Source organism: Hirsutella rhossiliensis (assembly GCF_020360975.1).
Source record: "Hirsutella rhossiliensis strain HR02 chromosome Unknown scaffold00003, whole genome shotgun sequence".
Classification (NCBI taxonomy): Eukaryota; Fungi; Ascomycota; class Sordariomycetes; order Hypocreales; family Ophiocordycipitaceae; genus Hirsutella; species Hirsutella rhossiliensis.
The window spans coordinates 1,939,094-1,956,081 of NW_025408669.1; the positions used below are offsets into that span (position 1 = coordinate 1,939,094).

At 58.2% G+C, this 16,988-nt stretch overlaps 6 protein-coding genes across 6 annotated transcripts; 4 read left to right on the top strand and 2 right to left on the bottom strand.

Moving 5' to 3' along the window:
• Positions 1–181: 181 nt before the first annotated feature.
• On the bottom strand, positions 182–1,839 carry HRG_03125 (RAI1 like PD-(D/E)XK nuclease domain-containing protein; the record flags this gene model as incomplete). The annotated part of the gene is made up of 7 exons (XM_044861596.1): positions 182–384; positions 462–761; positions 821–991; positions 1,049–1,149; positions 1,352–1,383; positions 1,439–1,681; positions 1,768–1,839. 7 exons carry the CDS (start codon positions 1,837–1,839, stop codon positions 182–184), a joined length of 1,122 nt encoding a protein of 373 aa, XP_044722622.1.
• A 1,538-nt stretch (positions 1,840–3,377) lies between these two features.
• HRG_03126 (HDA1 complex subunit) lies at positions 3,378–7,298 on the top strand (the record flags this gene model as incomplete). Its single annotated transcript, XM_044861597.1, has 5 exons — positions 3,378–3,554; positions 3,614–4,366; positions 4,418–6,166; positions 6,224–6,421; positions 6,471–7,298. 5 exons carry the CDS (start codon positions 3,378–3,380, stop codon positions 7,296–7,298), a joined length of 3,705 nt encoding a protein of 1,234 aa, XP_044722623.1.
• Positions 7,299–7,819: 521 nt separating this feature from the next.
• On the bottom strand, positions 7,820–8,652 carry HRG_03127 (cytochrome c oxidase subunit va domain-containing protein; the record flags this gene model as incomplete). The annotated part of the gene is made up of 4 exons (XM_044861598.1): positions 7,820–7,941; positions 8,034–8,151; positions 8,244–8,289; positions 8,456–8,652. 4 exons carry the CDS (start codon positions 8,650–8,652, stop codon positions 7,820–7,822), a joined length of 483 nt encoding a protein of 160 aa, XP_044722624.1.
• A 1,242-nt stretch (positions 8,653–9,894) lies between these two features.
• HRG_03128 (GNS1/SUR4 family domain-containing protein) lies at positions 9,895–11,095 on the top strand (the record flags this gene model as incomplete). The annotated part of the gene is made up of 4 exons (XM_044861599.1): positions 9,895–10,314; positions 10,370–10,439; positions 10,496–10,708; positions 10,767–11,095. 4 exons carry the CDS (start codon positions 9,895–9,897, stop codon positions 11,093–11,095), a joined length of 1,032 nt encoding a protein of 343 aa, XP_044722625.1.
• Positions 11,096–12,020: 925 nt separating this feature from the next.
• On the top strand, positions 12,021–12,448 carry HRG_03129 (CVNH domain-containing protein; the record flags this gene model as incomplete). Its single annotated transcript, XM_044861600.1, has 2 exons — positions 12,021–12,244; positions 12,307–12,448. The coding sequence occupies 2 exons, from the start codon at positions 12,021–12,023 to the stop codon at positions 12,446–12,448; spliced, it is 366 nt and encodes a 121-aa protein (XP_044722626.1).
• A 1,844-nt stretch (positions 12,449–14,292) lies between these two features.
• On the top strand, positions 14,293–16,313 carry HRG_03130 (uncharacterized protein; the record flags this gene model as incomplete). Its single annotated transcript, XM_044861601.1, has 2 exons — positions 14,293–14,609; positions 14,663–16,313. The coding sequence occupies 2 exons, from the start codon at positions 14,293–14,295 to the stop codon at positions 16,311–16,313; spliced, it is 1,968 nt and encodes a 655-aa protein (XP_044722627.1).
• Positions 16,314–16,988: the final 675 nt, after the last annotated feature.

Below are 16,988 nucleotides of genomic sequence, written 5' to 3' on the forward strand. Positions count from 1 at the left end.
TGCTTCACCGGGACGCGGCGTTTGGGACGGCTAAGCTTCTCGATGTAGATGGATTTAGGTAGATTGACGCCCTGTGGAAAAACAAACGAATAAATAAGTCACAATGCGGCCCCGTGTCATACATGTCCATGTCCATTGAGTGGCAGGATATTCCAGTACAAATCAGTCGATATGAAACCCCTCAGGTCTCTTGGCGATTTGGGGACGGCGCCCTGGTGCCTTCTGGGTCAGGGCCGAGGGCCAGCTTGATCCTCCAATTCTTGAACTCCTCCGGTAAGATGTTTCCATGGCCCGTGGCCTCGACTCTGTAAAGCTCAATGACGGATGAGTGCTGTCGCCGGGCTATCCTCCAGACGCCTTCGTCTTTGATCATTTTCGAGAGCCCTGGAATTGTAGGGGTTAGCAACGCCGGGTCTGCGCGAGGTCGGCCAACGGGGGAGGGTGATGGATGGGGTTCGCACATTCCAAGAAAGCCGAGGCAAAGTTGACGCACATGTCGGCGTTCCACCTGGCGTTGGGTCGCGAGTTGACCGTCTCTGGGATTCGGTGCGTCTCAATCTCGTTGAGGTCGACGAGAATGCCGTCGCGGGTGCGGAAGCCAACAATGATCTTGGGCACGCCGAGCAGAAAGGACTGAATCCAGTACTTCATGAGCTTGCGGTGGAAGGCGTCCATGTCCCCGTGGCTCCGGATCTCGGCGCTCGTCTTGAGCTCGACCCAATTGATGGGCGCCCCCTTTTCCTCGGGTTTGGAGTCCCAGACTTTTGAGGTGTGTTAGCTGCGGGAATGGATGGATGCGTAATCAGCCGTGGCTACTCACTGGCGTCGACCTCGCCGCCGAGACAGAGGATGGCTTTGCCGATTCCGGTGCGGACGATGGAGCAGTACTGTGCCTTGTTGTTGACGACGTGGTTCTCGCGGCCTTCGATGAAGTCTCTTGATGTCTCGTCCCACGTCGCAGGCATCGTCGACAAAGTCTCAAACTTGTATCCTGCCGGCGAGGAGAGTCAGGGTCCTGCTCGAGCAATCTGGGACGGCAGTAACTTACCCCAAAACTGCATCACCTCGGGAGGCGGCCCGCCTCGTCGTGGGCGATGGGCTTCGTTTTTGCGCATGGCCATTTTGTATGCGTGGTTCTCTTCGATGAAGCTATCGCGGGTCAGCGTCTCGCCCCCAAAGCCCCTGCCGAGCGAGCTTTCTCACATGCAACCCTATGACGTGTGTTAGCCAGGAAAGCTATTTGTGCAAGGGCGGCTTCGTCAAATCGCACCTGATACAGGGTAGCGTTCATTTCAAAGCTAGGACTGGTTAGACGAGAGAATCTAGAGGCGGACATCGAGTCGAAGGCTACCCATCATTTTGCTCAAACAAAGCTGCCAAGATCTAGCAATGTTTAGAAATGTCGGTCCCGCTCAGGTGTCCGGATAAGCAAGTATACTTTGGTCATCATGCCTCGCCATGTGACGAAGTTGGCGTCGATCTTGGTGCCCGTCTCCTGCTCATGCGCCATGATGGCCTTGAGCAGGCTGTCGAGGTGCTCATCCTGGGAGTCGTCTTGCTTCTGAAACTTCTCGAAGCCCTTGGACAAGTCGGCCCCCATGCGAGGTGTGTAATACCACTTCAAGGAAGAGTCGTCCAGTCGAAACTCGTGGTTTTCATCGTACGAGAAGCAGGCAAACTCCTGTTTTTAACACCCACGTCAGCTTCTGGCACGCCGGACCACCGGACGCACGTTGGCCTCTCTTGGAGCGACAGACACGGGCTCACCTTGGGTCTCTTTACGGGCTGGCTGGGCCCTGCAAAGCGCCCGACGGGCTGTATCGAGAAGTTCGCAGCCATTGCGATAGCTCGCGTGAAAAGGGTCGGTCGCGACAGAGCAAACTGGTGGGGGAGAAGGCTGGGTCGAACTTGTCACCCAAAGCTCATGAGGCAGGCTGGACCAACTGCAGAAAAGCCCAATATCATCGAGGTTGAGAGGAAGCAAGGGGAAAAAAGGTGGCTTGTGATGAGTGGGAGGGAGGATTCGATGAGGGGCATTTAGGGTGACGGAGGCTGGTGTAGTTGCGGATGCCTTGGGGAGGCGTTTTCAGCGCCTGAGGGCCAGAGCTTCAGCGCCTGAGAGTTCCCGTACCCCACTGTAGATGACCTCCAGGGCCACCCGCTAAGCAAAGCCGCCCACGAGCACCTTACTCGATAGAAGGCGGCATCTGGCGACGCGGTGACTTGAGGTTGAAGAACAGAACTTCCAGCCGCAAATATCTCGAATTGCTTGTTCTTGCAAAGGCGCCAGCAGTCCTGGGACAATAGGCATGTGTGCGTAGGGTGTACAAACGAACAATACTACGAGCGGCTTCAAAAGCCAGACTGGCAACCTCCACTGAGCCCATTCATTCTGCTCACAGGCAGCTTTGGTTGCCCTGCAGATTGTGACTCGTTGAATAGAGAAGAGAGCTGGCTGCTGCCACGAGCTCAGAGTAGTCTCCTCCACGAGGCGGTGGAGAGTTGGCTGTAGAGTCTGTCCAGGCGCTACAGAGTCTAGCCCGTTTGACGAGGGAACAGGCCTTTGCATGAAGAATAGATGCTTCCTTTAGCAGGCATGTGGGGTATCAATCCATAGAGTCGGGCGGGACGAGTCAGTCGAAAGCATGAAGGTCGGGATGCGATGGCAGCATTGGATGGATGAATGTAGTATGCATTCTACCGCATTGGGGGAGGGAGTACGGAGTAATTACCGGACAGAAGAATTCACACGAGCTACGCGACTCTTGCAGGCCCCGGATCGCCTGAGCCGAAACCTATTGCGCTGAAGTTGTTGCGGTGATTGAGTGATGAGATGCCTTAATCAAGGTACACGATTGTTGGGGAACGTGGCCGCACCAGGGCAAGTACCGCACACCCAACCACCAGCTGCTGTGCAAGTCGAAGCATTCTCATTCACTCATTCACCCACGGCACCGACCAAGGTGGAATCGACGCAGCCACGTGCCCGACCGACTCTTCCTTGGCCTTTTGCCCCCTTTCTCTTCTTCTGTCCTCCTTCCTGCTACACACCGGCCCTTCATTTCCACAGCTTCGTCTCTCGCCTTTCGCCGTTCCTTGCCTGCAACTCTCTGCAAACACTCGACGTTGCCGCCGCCCAAAAAAGGTTCGAGGTCAGCTAGTATCCCTGGTCGGCCCACCACGTGATTCCACAGCCAGGACGGCTACCACCGTGGGGTTCAAGTCACTTCGTCGCCGCCCAGCCTGCTCTTCCCGTGCCACGGCTCGACTGATACACAGCCTCGACCGCTGCGTCGGCTGCCTGCCCTGCCCTGCCCTGGCTCATCTTCGCCGGGTGTCTCGTCTGGAGTGTTGGCCCCCCCGCAGCGCCAGGGTCAATGCCAAAGTCACGCCGAAAGCGAACCCGTACACCCAAGGCAGCCTCGCCCGACGAAGGCTGGTATAGCATCAAAGACATATTGGATGAGAGAAAGGCCTCGGGCCTTGTAGAGTACCTGGTGGACTGGGAAAACAACATCGTTACTGGAGAATCCTACGCCCCAACCTGGGTTCTGGTTCGTCTGCTCATATCCCCCCAAGCCACTCGCAACTTGCTAACCTCACCCTGCTGCAGAGCCCCGAAGTCACCGACAAGGCCAAGGAGGAGTGGGAAAAGGCAAAGGCAGCTCGTGCCCGGGAGAAGAAGACTTTGGTAGCGTCTGCCGAGACCAGTCAGGAGAGCCAGCCCCCTCGTCCACCAAATAGGCCCAACGTGGAACGGGCAAATGCGCGGTCCCTAGTCCACCCAAGGCCATCCGCCACTCCAAGCTCCGAACGCCCCAAGAAGAAATCGCGGCTTGCGTACAGCGCAACTCCCTCTGAGGAACCTGTGCCGTCTGTAACCTCAACCGCCTCTCCCGACTCTGAAGCCTTTGATTCCTCCGCCCGCCAGGACGCGTCTGACGCTCGTCGAGCTCAGCGCCTGGTCGTGGAACTCCCGAAAGACGCCCAGTTCGACCCCTCTGATTTCGTCAGCGCGGCCGGCACGCAGCCCAGCTTGGACTCATCCCAATCCTTGGCCGAACTCGAAGACGGCGACGAGAGGCTCGCGCTTGCCTCACAAATCAGCCGTCGTACGGTTCCCGACTCACAGGAGCCTTCTGGGCCAACCTGGTCACAGGGTCAAGCGAGCGGTCTGGTGACTACCCCTGGAGATCTGGGGCCTCATATGCAACAGTCAGACGCAACGGGAACGCTGGAGTCGCAACCGTCACAGATTCCTTCTCGGCAGCCTGAGCAGTCGGCCTCGCCCGGTGGCCAGCGCCAGCATCTTGGTGCCGCTGCCATATCGAAATCTTTACTGGACACGAGCGACTCGTCGTACCACGTGGGCGCCGCCCCGGCCGCGGCGGCGCCAAGCCCCCCTTTCACAACGCAGCCCCCCATCCCGCACGCGTTCAATCTCCCTGAGAGTTCGTTGCACAGCCAAGCATCAGCGTCGTCCAGCCACGCCCTGATACCAGCTACTGCGACTGACAAGTCTCAGCCCTCCACTGATAGCTGTCCGCAAGCCGAGCGGGTCGGCGCACTCTCGCAGGACGCCCAGGTGGTGTCTCGCGACGAATTCGTATCGCAAGTAAACGCCTTCTCCAGGAGCGACAGCACCGTTCAAGAGTCCCCTGAGAAGTCGGATCCTTCTGTGACTTCTTCCGGACAACCCAACAAGACTAACTCCAGATCCTCGCCGCAGAAGCCCCCCGCGACCAAAGGAATGAATGCGGCGGAGGCGGGCAACTCGACGCCACCAGGGAGGCGGATGTTGGCAGCCGAAGAATTGAGCCAGCTATTCGACCTCGACAACTCGATGGACATGTCAGAACCAGACCCCACAGCTTCACTCCTGGAGCAGCGGCTCGATATGCCTTTAGGAAGTGTGCACCCTGCTTCGGCCACCCAGCCCCGGCCATCCTCCGTGCAGTCCTTACAGAAACTTGTAGATGCAGCTTTCAGCAACCCGATTGGTGCACCGTCCGGGACGTTGATGCCGAGTGACGCTTCGCACGCACAACAGCCGACGGTGTCGCCTGCCGACGTCTCCAAACAGACGGAAGCAGAAAAGGCAGCGCTGACGTCGATGCCTTCACTACCTTCGCAGGGACTTGTAACGCCCAGTCTCCTCGACAGTTCCAGAGATTCTTTGCAGGCGGCCCAGGCACTGCGCGAGGAATCCTCGAGCGAAACTTCGAGCGATGTGGCCCCCCATTTTGGCCAGATGGAACACGTTGTCACCCTGCCCTTTCAGGCGAGTCTCAGGCCGTATTACGATGACACTCTCCTCAAGTCTAGGCAAGACGTGACTGAGTTCTCGCAAATATTCAACAACGAGATATACGTCGCACCCAACGAGGCTCTTGTGAGCAGGATCGACCAACTTTTCGGTCGGCTGAGTAACGTTTGCGATTATCCTCCAGATGTCGTCGGCACGGTCTTGGCGGACCTACCACCCTCGCAACTGGCCAAATACGCATGCAATTCCAATTCCAAGTTCAACTTCGTCTTCGAACTCCTACAGGGCTTGTATAAAGATACCAAGATCCTCATCGTTGCCCGCTCCGTCGAACTGCTTCGGCTCCTCGACCACTTGGCAGAGGCCGCACATGTGGAATGCACCTGCGAGGCCATTGGGAAGCGGACGAGCAGCTATTCAAAGTCGGCAGCTCAGGTCACCCTTACCTTGCCCGGCGAGGACGTCAAAGTACTCGACTTTGACGTAGTGATTGGCTTTGATCGGTCCTTTGCCACATCGCGTGTATTCAGCGGACTTCGATCCGTCACCAAGACCGCAGATGCCAAGAGGCCCCGACTGCTGACCCTTGTGACGACGCACTCGATCGAACATATTGATCTGCACGTGCCTGATGATATGAGTCACCTTGAGCGAAAGAGCGCGCTCCTTCTTGGCATTGCGCGTGCGCGGAAGCTGGTCAGTGATCCCGAGCGGGGATACCCTGAACCCCACGAGCTCGCCGGCGTATTCGTCGATTATCTCAATGGCAAATCGGACGCCATCATCTCGGAGCCAGTGCCCTTGCCAGACGAGGTCTTGGACATTTACTTGGGCACTCAGTCCCAGCCGCAAATGCCCCTCGTATCCTTGACTGAGCCGGATGGGCGTAAGCGGAAACTCGTAAATCGCCCTGTTACGAACGCCGATTACCGGGCTCATCAGTTAACCCAATCGCAGGATGAAGACAGCGACGACCACGTCAAGAAGACGCGAGTCCTACCCCCGAGAGAATTGGCAGTCGAGGAGACCGAACCACCAGTGCCCGATGACGTTCAAGCGATGCTCAAGGGCGTCGGTGCTGCCAAGATGCCCACCAAGCCTGGTCAGACGCATGTGAGAGTGCCTTTGGCTGTCCTGCAAGCGCTTGCGGAAAAGGTTCGTTGTCCCATGCAGTTGACATTGACAATATCACTGACGTTTCTAGTTTGCCGAACACGAGCACCAAATCGCAGCCAAAGACACCGAGGCAGAGTACCGAGCTGTCATATCTGGACTTGAGAAGCGTGTTGAGGAGTACGAGAGAACAACTAACATGATTTACAAGTCTCACCGCAAGGCATTGGAAGATCGCTCAAGATTTGAAGCTGAGAAACGCAAGTCTGAGGCTGCGCTTCAAGCCGCAGCGGAGTCGGCGCAGAAGGAGAGCGACAAAGCGCAGAAGAAGATCGTTGAGTTTGAGGCAGAAGTCGCACGGTTGACGGCGGACCCCAATGGGCAGGAGGAGAGTCCCCTGGCCCAAACGAACAAACACCTCAAGGAGACTAGAGAGAGAGTCCAGATGCTCGAGAAGCGACTCGAGAATGCCCACAAGGATGGCGAGTATGTTCGAAAACTGTATCAGGAAGCGTCTTCGTCTGCCGGCGCTGCGCGGGCGGAGAACGCGGAGCTCAAGGATCAGAACCAAAGGTGGCGGAAAGAGACATCTGATGGCCTGGTGAAGATTCACCAGATTCAAGCGGAGAACAGCACGCGAGAGTTTATACAGCAAATCCGCGAGCTCAAGGCGCAGGCCAAGGAAAGGGAGTTGGAGCTCGACCGCGTCCGCGAGGACCTACGGCAGCTCAGAAACGGGCGACGGGAGACTCGCCAAGTCAGCGTGCCGCGTAGTCCGCGTACGGGCATGATGAGTCCCCGAACCGGCCGAGCGTACGGCAGTTCCGCTAGCAGAGGAACGAGCCCGGCGCTGGCATCGAGCTCGGATGGCGCGGCTCTGCCGTCGGGGAATGGACGGTGGGCCCATCTCAGGGATTAGAAAGGAGGAATCTTCTCAGCATACCCCAGTTGGAGTTATCGCTTTTGTGGATGAAGGGGCTGAGGATATCTACTGGACATGCTTCAGGTGGCAACTCACGCCGAGCCGCTCGCCGGCTGGGTATCAGTGGATAGCGCATGTAGCACTTGTCAGTTATGAATCCAAGAGCTTTAGCTGAATGGATGAATTTTGCGACTGTTCCAGGCGAGCCCAAAAGGCGACGCTGAGCTGCCTTACTGTGAATCAAGCATGGGATTAAAATGCGCATCCTTCTGTCCGCCCATGAGTTTTGGCGGGAGGCTGACTTGGCTCTCAATACACGGGGAGCAACAAAAATCTACAGAGGAGCGGTATCCAGGGGGCGGTCTCAGTGGCCATGACAGATTGCATTGGGCAGTCGCCACGAGTTCCCTGGTCTATCTCCAGCACCACCGATGCCTCCGCCCAACAATAAGCACCAAAGTGTGTTTTTGTCAACCGAAACCGTCGCTCCTGCACGGCCGCCAACTCTTGTTTCTTCTTTATTTCTTCTCCTCGGGGTACAGGTCCTCCTTGAGCGGCACGCCGAGCTCGTCTCTCAGGGGTTGAAGCTCCTGCAGATATTGCTCGTACTGTCCCTTGTTCTCGACCTTGGCTTTGACTCCTGCCGCACAAGTTAGCATAACGGCATCGCATTTGCGTGAGACGTCGAGCCGCGTCGATGCGGTGGGGGAAGGGAGGTGGAAAACGGCGTACCCTCGAAGATGCGAACGGCAGTGGCGAGGTCGTTGACTCTCCGGGCGGCTTTGAGAGCAGCGACGATGACGGGAGGCGAGGGGACGAGATCGTAGGCGAAGGCGTTGTTCAGATTGCGCTAAGGCGGGACAATCAGTATGTGATGCTGCGGCAACAGGGAATGCGTGGAGAGTGAAGAAGTGTCGAGCTTAGGGGAGGTGGTTCACGTACCTGAAGCTCAAAGACATCCTGCACTGTGTCAAATTCCTTCTCGAATCTGGTGTTGAGTCGCAGTTAGCAGACGAGATGGCGGCCCCTTTGCTCGATCATAAGCGCGCATCCATGGCCGACACAATGGCTCTGCTCGTATGCGCGTCGGCCGCTTGTCCGGTCGGCAAGACAGAAGAAGCCGGACCAATGGCAGCCGGGGGCACAAGACTCACCTGGCGCTAAACTCCTCAAACGTCTCCTCTGCATGCTCGCTTCGCCGCGGCACCGAGGTGGTGAAGTTTGCAGGCTGGTGAGCGAAGAGGGTGGCGGAGCGGGAAATCAGGGGCTGCTGCTGGTGGGCGGACCGGGCGACGCGGAGCAGGGTGGTAGAGCCGCGAGCGGCGACGCGGAGGAGAGGAGCAGACGGCATTGCGGGATCGAGAGGGAGGCTGCGGTGCAACTGGATGGGTGCAGTCTTCTGGTACTCGTTTTTCGCGTTGATGGGATGTAGAGGTTGTCGGCAGCGAAGAATCGCCTGATGGCGGATGACTAAGCGGGCTCTAGCCTGCAGCATTGCAGATACCTTGGCCGCGGTTGGCCAGATGATAAGCACAGTACGAATTGGATTGGATTGAGCTCGAGCTGTGCCAAATTTTTGGGGTAGAATGCACAGTGCGAAGATGACGATTCTATGGCTGCTACCAGAGTTGCAAGCAGGGCAGTGAAAGCTCGCTGGCAGAAGCCATTGAACAAGTCAAAATACTTGTCCCTTGACAGTTGCTACGATCTGTCTCCATCACGGGCAGAGAACGCCTTGCTTCTGTCCAAGCTGCGAGTTGCCACGATGCAGCTCCCGAAATGACATCAATCTTATCCTTAGCTCTCCTAGAAATCTTTGAGTGAGCTTCCATCCGGCCGAGGTTCGGCTCGCGCACCTAGGTACCTTGAGGTACCGAGCTGGCGACACCACGTTCCCAGTACTCGTCCCGGGCGGAAATCAACGGCGGCTCTCCCCAGGTGCTAGGGCTATGCGCAGTACCTGGTACTTGGTCCCGCCACTGCCAGCTTGCCGAGTCTCCACGCAGCATTGACAGGCCGGGCGATGCCGAGTCACGTGGAGCGGATGGCGAGTGCTTGGATCGGGGCTGTCATTGGCCAGCGCGGCCTGGCCCAGCGAATCACATGCGATGCCGCGAGTGCGCCCAATCAGCGTCAACAAAAGCGTTGCGCAGCCAAATTTCCCCTTTTTGAGACGCGACGGGAAACCCGATCTTTTTGATCTTCTTCTCCCGTCTCTCTCCCCCCTCCCTCCTCGTGTGTAACTTGCTCTACGCCTTTTTCCCTCTCCTTCACCCTCTTCTCTTCCCCCTTTCGCCTTCCCCAAGTTCTCGTCTCGATGCGTCCGACCTGAGGGAGCTTTCTTTCCTTTGCGTGTGCCATTGCGCTTCTATTCTCGTCGTTCCTTTGATCCCGGGGCCCCGCCGTTTGCTCTTCGGCTATCCGAGACTTTTAGTTGCGCCATTGCCGCCGCCTCGCGTGAACCTTGGCCCGACGTCGAGGGAGCTGAGACTTGCCGACGAGCACCCACGGCGAATTCGCTGCGACGACCCGACCGTCGCCGTCCCCGAGCCGTCGCACCATCTCGAGCATCGCGTCCCCATCATCGCCCGCCATGTCGCCACCGCCGTCCACCTTTTACGAGCAGCTGCCGCTGCCAACGCTCGACCGCCCCTTTGGCGTCCACCTGTGGCCCATCTTCGACAAGGCCTGGACCGCCGTCGTCGGCTACCCGGTCGATGACTTCAAGTTCGTCCCGTTTGAGACGCCCATGTCCACCCTCAAGTCGACTTCTATCTTCATCGTCGTCTACTATGCCATCATCTTTGGCGGCCGGGAGATGATGCGCAACCGCGAGCCCTTTCAGCTCAAGACGCTCTTCCTCATCCACAACCTATACCTCACCACCATAAGTGCCATCCTTCTCGCCCTCTTCATCGAGCAGCTGTTGCCTACCGTCGTCCGCCACGGCGTCTTCCATGCCATCTGCAACTACGAGGGCGGCTGGACCCAGCCTTTGGTCGTCCTCTACTACGTAAGCCATGTCTCTCCCTCACTATCGACGACGAATGCTAACAGCCTCACCCCAGCTCAACTATCTCACCAAGTACCTCGAACTCCTCGACACCGTCTTCCTGTTCCTCAAGAAGAAGCCGCTGAGTATGCCCTCGTTCTATGCCGACGCCCGTTTCCATATATGCTGACCGGCCCGCCAGCCTTCCTGCACTGCTATCACCACGGGGCTACTGCTCTTCTCTGCTATACGCAGCTGATTGGCTCTACCGCCGTCTCATGGGTCCCCATTACCCTCAACTTGACCGTACACGTCGTCATGTACTGGTATTACTTCCAAAGCGCTCGCGGAGTTCGCGTCTGGTGGAAGGAGTGGGTCACTCGCCTGCAAATCATCCAATTTATCATTGATCTCGGTGAGTGGCCCTCCAGTCCCGTCTTGTCTCGGGCCGTTGACTGATAATTTATCGCCAGGCTTCGTCTACTTTGCCTCGTACACGTACTTTACTTCAACTTACTTCACCTGGATTCCCAACGCCGGCACCTGCGCCGGCGAGGAGTTTGCCGCCTTCTCCGGCATCGCCATTCTTAGCTCCTACCTGGTACTCTTCATCTCATTCTACCTGGCGACCTACAAGAAGCATGGCAAGGAGACGACGAGCCGCAAGTCCCTGCGCCGCATGAGCCAGGCTCCGCTCCCCGATCCGCTGCACGTCCAAAAGGCCCTTGGCAACGGGACCAATGGCGCCTCGACTACGGGGGTCAAGGCCAACGGCACGATGACCCGCTCCCGCAAAGCCTAGACCGACAAACTCGCCGTCTGTCTCCGACCTTTCTTTGTGCCAGTGACGACGAGTCCTCGGTTGGACGTGGAGCTGCAAACACGCCGGCGACAAGCTCTGAAGCCGATGGAAGGCTTCGTCCAACCATGGCGGCGAAATAGCATATACTCAAACTTCTTTGAAGAAATTAGAATCTGTTTTTTTGGAGACACTGTGGGCAAGCGAGTCGCGGACCGGGTGATTCAGAGCCCGCCAGCAAAGGCGAACCTAATATATATTTCTTCTCGTTTATCCTACAGTTGTGGCGAGAGTTATGACGAGGGAGTGGACGAGGCTGACGACAACTGTATGTACGCTTGCAACTAACTTGGTTCAACGGAGGAGCATGACGGGACGGGCAAGGCCATGGACCAAGCCTCGGCTGGACACCCAACTGCATTGCAGGGCATGGCATAGCAGGGAGAGTCGGAGTCGGGCAAGGGCTTTGGTTGTTTCGCGTTATCTGGAGAAGTGATGCGTGAATCTCAATGGCAGTCCGGGATGAGGCGGCACGGTAGAAAAATGGGAGTCTTGGTCCTTTGTCTGGCTGATGCAGCGGGCCGTGTGACTTTGCAGTTCTTTGTGATGGGCGCATTCCTTTGTTTCTCCATGCCTTATTCCCCCCGCAGGACCGCAGCTGCAGGGCCGCAACTGCAGGGTGATGGCTGAGCTCTGCGGTTTGGTCGGTGGTTGCTCGGATCGAGGCCCAGGTGCTGGTCGAACAAGTTGATAGCGATGGGCAGTCGGCGGGTTTATAAGTCGGGGTCTTGCTTCACGATATTGCTGGGCCAGTCTGACGGGCACCTTGCCAAAGACAGGTTGACATTGACACACGAAGATGAAGCTTCCCCTCTCTTGCCTCGGGATCGCTTCCCTTGTGGTATCCAGCGGCGTTTCAGCAACTCCCATGGCCGCTTCTCCCGCGGCACCGCAACCAGCTCCGGAAGCTCCAGCAACGCTGCACCGCCGGGCTGGGTTTGCCGCGAGCTGCCGGGAATACTGGCTCAACAGCAAGCACACGGCCACGCTGCAGGCTCGCTGTAGGCAGCTCGACGGAAAGGATAGACTGTCGACGCTTTTCCTCAACGACTGCCTTCAAAACAATGACGGCCGACTCTGGGGTAACAGGCAGTAAGCCATCAAGTGGCACATGGCGGTATGGCCGTCTGCTAACGCGCCTGGTTGCAACAAAGGGGAAAATATTCGGTGACGTGCGACACCCGCACTTGCGTGCTTCACGGCACCCGCATCGAGTGCAAGTGCAGGAAGGGTGGCGGCGTCTGGGTGGCGACTTCGACGGATCTCAGTGAGTTTGTCGCGGGCTGCGCATCATGAATGTCGAGTTATTGATTGCCTCACATAGATGCCATCATCAGCAACGTTAAGGGGGTGTTGCAATGCTATGGTAGAAAGGCGATTTAGACTTGAGGCGACGGGTTCTGTTTCGATTCGAAATGCTGTACGGAGTACCGTATATTTACCCATGTATTTTCCGAGTCGAATCATACCTTAACTTGCTCGATATTCCTCAAGAGTGGCTTCCCGCTTTGCTTCCTCGACTATTAACCAAGTACTAGGCTGATTAACTAGCTTGCCTGGCTACGTGGCTGGCTGCCCACATGGCCTAAAAGCCGTTCTGTCTTGCAAGCCGACCATTCATTGAGCAACCCCCAGCATCAGACTGGTAAAGACACTCGCTGGCTCTTTATCCAGCAGCGTCTTCACTTACGGTGCCCCCGATGCGCTTTCCCCCCAGCAGCCTCGACCCTGTCGGCGAGCTCGTCCGAGTTCGGGTCCGTGCTGCAGACATGAAAAGAATCTTCTGCGTCGGGTGCTCGACGAAGGCTGATGATTGAGGCGCCGGGTCGACGCCATTTCCAGACGCCCATCTTGACTTCAAGTGTCGATGTATCGGGCCGTCATTTCCGACGGGCGGTGGCGCAGTGCCTTCGTTGAAGTCGGGAAACCGTTGGTCAGGGTGGCCTTTGCCGAGAGTCCCAAGGGTTGACAGGCTCGGGTTGTTCATGACATGCTGTACTCTGTACGTGGGCAAACTACAGGCTGGGGGGCTTGTGGCACGGTGAAGGCGTAGGTATTCACCCGGCTGGCCACAAATGCCGCATTGGTGACGTGGCTTCCGATGGCCTCGAAGACGCAGATGTGTGCGTTGTGAGAGCAGTGAGGCGATGAATAGCATGGATATAACTTGTGTAGGTATACCTTTACCAAGGCATTACAAGGTACCTACCTACCTACCTTAGGTTGGCAGTAATTATCAAAAAGGCGACATGTTAATTAATTACCTATGTATTTCAGTACCTATTTCGGTACCCGTGCAGCTGTGCGCGAGCTGCCGAGTGGCTCGGCGCGGGCTTGGCATTCGGGATAACAGACGTTGTACAGTACCTAGATGGCTGGGAGACCAAAAAGGAAGAAAGAAGACAAAGACTCCCCTGCGGTAATTACCTGGAAGCTCATCTGATCTGTTAGCTGGCGTGGAATCTCTAGACCGATACTGCTAACTGCTCCAAGTGCCTCTTTACTCACCTGCCAGGACTAAGGGGCCTCTTGCCTCCGAGTGCACTGCGTGATCGCCCCGTCATGATCGCCGAGTACAGGTACCGGAACTTTACCCCGTAAAGGCTTTGGTGTTCCTAGTGGCCAATCCCCGCGGCGCGTTCCAGTTTAGCGGACTTGGGCTCCCCCACACTCTGACCTCACCTCATCCATCAACCCCCTAGAAGCCCCCTCTCCCCGATAGCTGATTACAGTAGAGGGGTTTCTGCTTCTCTCTCAGCCCGTTGTCGCCTTCAATTTTTCCCTTCTCCCCCCCCCCACGACGCGTGTCTCGGGGCACTTCCTTTGCCCTGCCTCGCTGCCTCCTTTGACGGGGTGCTTGCCGAGAGGCTAAGGACCAGCTCGAGTCCGGCCTGATTCACGCGCTTGCAAGGGAGCAGCGCGTCTGAACCGACACGACTTCGAGGGTCGAAAAAGGCATGCGTTCAGCGGATGAGCCAGCCTTGTCGACTCGCCGACTTTGTGCCGCCCTTTGAAAAAGGGGGACCCCGATCCAAACAACAAAACTCGTGCCTTGATAACCCTCCTTCATTTCCAAGGCCTTCCCCACGCCCAGTCCATCGTCCCCTCCATCCTCGTCAACCAACCGTCCCGCCGCCATCATGAGACTTCCCTTCCGCAAGAAGGAGAAGAAGAAGAGCGATGCCACGTCGCCCCATCCCGACCTGTTCCGCCCTTTCGGTGCTTCACAGCCGCCCCGCTTCCCACCCTCTCGCATCTCGGCTCGCCTTCTCGCCCAGTGCCCCCCGGCCGTCCTGCAGCGCATCTTCGCCTACATCTGCCCGCACTCGCGCGATGAGAGCTATGATACGTGTGAGGAGAGCGCCTCGGACGACACCTGCATGCTGTGTGACCTGAGGGATCTCTCCCACTGCGCCCAGGTCAGCCGCGCCTGGCGAGCCAGTGCCATAACTGTCATGTATGTTGCCCTCGCCTTGTCGTCCCGTCGACTCTCTAACGCCTTCTCCCCAGGTACCACAGCGTCCGCATTGATCCGGTGCATTATTGCAGGCTCGAGGCGTACCTGGCCGAGAAGCGCAAGAAGACGTCGCGTTTCGACCGCAACGGCATCCCCGAGGACCCCGCCCTGGCGCGCCTCAGGCTTTTCCGACGCACGGTGCGCGATGATCCAACGCGCATCGGCAAGCTCGTCCAGTTTCTCAAGACGCCCTACATGATCCGAGAGTCGTGCCATGTCGAGCTGGCCCAGACCATTGCCGTCCTGCCCAACCTGCAGCATGTCGATCTGCCCGAGGGCATGTTCTCCGACGAGCCCAACTACGCCACCCTTAGGCTCGAGGTGCAGGCGCGGTGCCCCAACCTGCGCAAGATGACGTATGTCCGAGGCTCCGAGCGTAGCTTTTCCATGCTGGCCTCGGGCCAAGTATGGCCCTATCTCGAGGTCCTGGAGCTCGATCGGCTCGACATCGATCCCTTGGTGCTCCGGGCCGTCCTGGCGTCCCTCACTCGCCTACGTGCCCTCAAGGTCACCGAGACGCCCAGTTTCTCGGACGAGGTCATGGGCTCAGACGATGGCCTGCCTCCGCTGCCCGCCTTGACCGAGTTGGTCTTGAAAGACGCGCCCCGGATGACGACGGCCGGTTTGGTGGAGTATCTGTCTTGGTACGAGACACAGCGAGCGCTCAAGGTGCTGACGGTTAAGGACACGGGTGTGCAACCAGCGAGGCTCCAGGAGATACTAAGCATGGCACCAGCGCTGAGGACGCTGGCCATCCAGGCAAAGGTTTCGGAACCCTTCCCCAACATTGAAGACCCCCTGCCGCTGGCGTCGACTCAGCTTAAGACGCTGCGTTTTGAGGTATCCGCCACCTCGCAGGCGGGCCCTTATGCGACTCCGGGGTACTACTCGTACCTCGCGTCCTCCATTCTCACAGGTTCGCTGCCCAAGCTGCGCAGGCTCTATGTCCACGACGACAGCTTCCCCGAGAAGCTCTCTGGACTGCCACCTCTGCCGCCCCTGCCGCCGCCCAACGCCATGTTCACCGGCAGCCGGGGCAGACCGGGTTCGAGCTCGTCAAACAACGCGAGCCCGCCGTCGCTGCGCGTGTCCCAGGGCCCTGCTGGCCAGATGTCACCGGCCCACGGGGGCCCGATGTCGCCAGGTCTTGTGCGGCAGATGTCGCCGGGTCCCGCGGGCCAGATGTCTCCCTCGCCTCCTCGTCGACGACGGGTGCCTAGCATGAGCGTGAGCGTCAGCAGCCACAAGCGCTTCAGCTCCAACAACCCCTTTGCGCAGCGGGCGGGACCGCCTCCCACACAGACGCTCGAGGTGTTCACCAAGAGCGAGGAGTTTGGCACATGGAACTTCTCCCGCGTCGACTCCATCCTAGGGCCGCGTCCCGGAGCAGGAGCGGGGGCAGCGGCGGGAGCGCGCCCAGTGAGCAGCTACGGACTGGCAGCAGACGTGGCTGGACAGGGTTGGGATCGCGGCGAGGCGCGGCGGAGCGTCATGATTGGGGACGGCGTGGGCGGGTTCCTGGCAGTGCCTGGCGCCGGAGACGGCGGGCCGGGAGTGCTGAGCCCGCCGCGGGGCTTCTCTGAGACTCTGCGCCCGCATAGCAGCGGTGGCGAGTCGATGCGAAGCCGGGGCTTCTGGAAATGACGGGGTCCCGGGGGGAGGAGGGTCGGTGAGGAGAGGAGGTGTTCTGGGTAGGGGCAGTGTGCAGTTGCATTGCTGGGATGGGTCATGAGGGAAATAGGACCGGACAAGGGCGTAGAAATGATGACAGTGACGATGGCTTACGACTATTGCGGTACTGCACGCATAGCAAACAATTGAGTGAAACCTGAAACGACATGGATGCCAAAGCGTTGTGGGATCGAGGCCGGATGGAGCATGGCCACTTGAGAGATTGCGCAGGAGGAGACAAGACGACCGGGGACCCGAGTGGCGATCAAGGCTGGAGTGGTGTGGTCAGGGGGGCGCGCTCATGTGCATCTGCAGAGCAGTTCCCTTGTGCGGAGGCCTGTATCCCAGGCGCGGCGAGTCGGTCGGGACTACTGTGCTATAGCAGGCCGAGAGGTGGCGACGTGGAGATGGATGTTTGGCAGGATGGTGCTGGCACGCAGTTGATAGTGGTGCGACGAGGTTGATGATGGATCTACAGAGTCACACACCCACTCAGGGGGGCATGGTATGTGCAGTGCGGCTCAGTACTCGTATGCGTGTATTTGTTTCCCTGCGCGCGGAAACACGTACAGTAATTACATACACGCGTGCATGCAGCAAGGTTGATATAGTAGAGCGCATGCTGGATGGAGGTTGTACAGTAAGTAA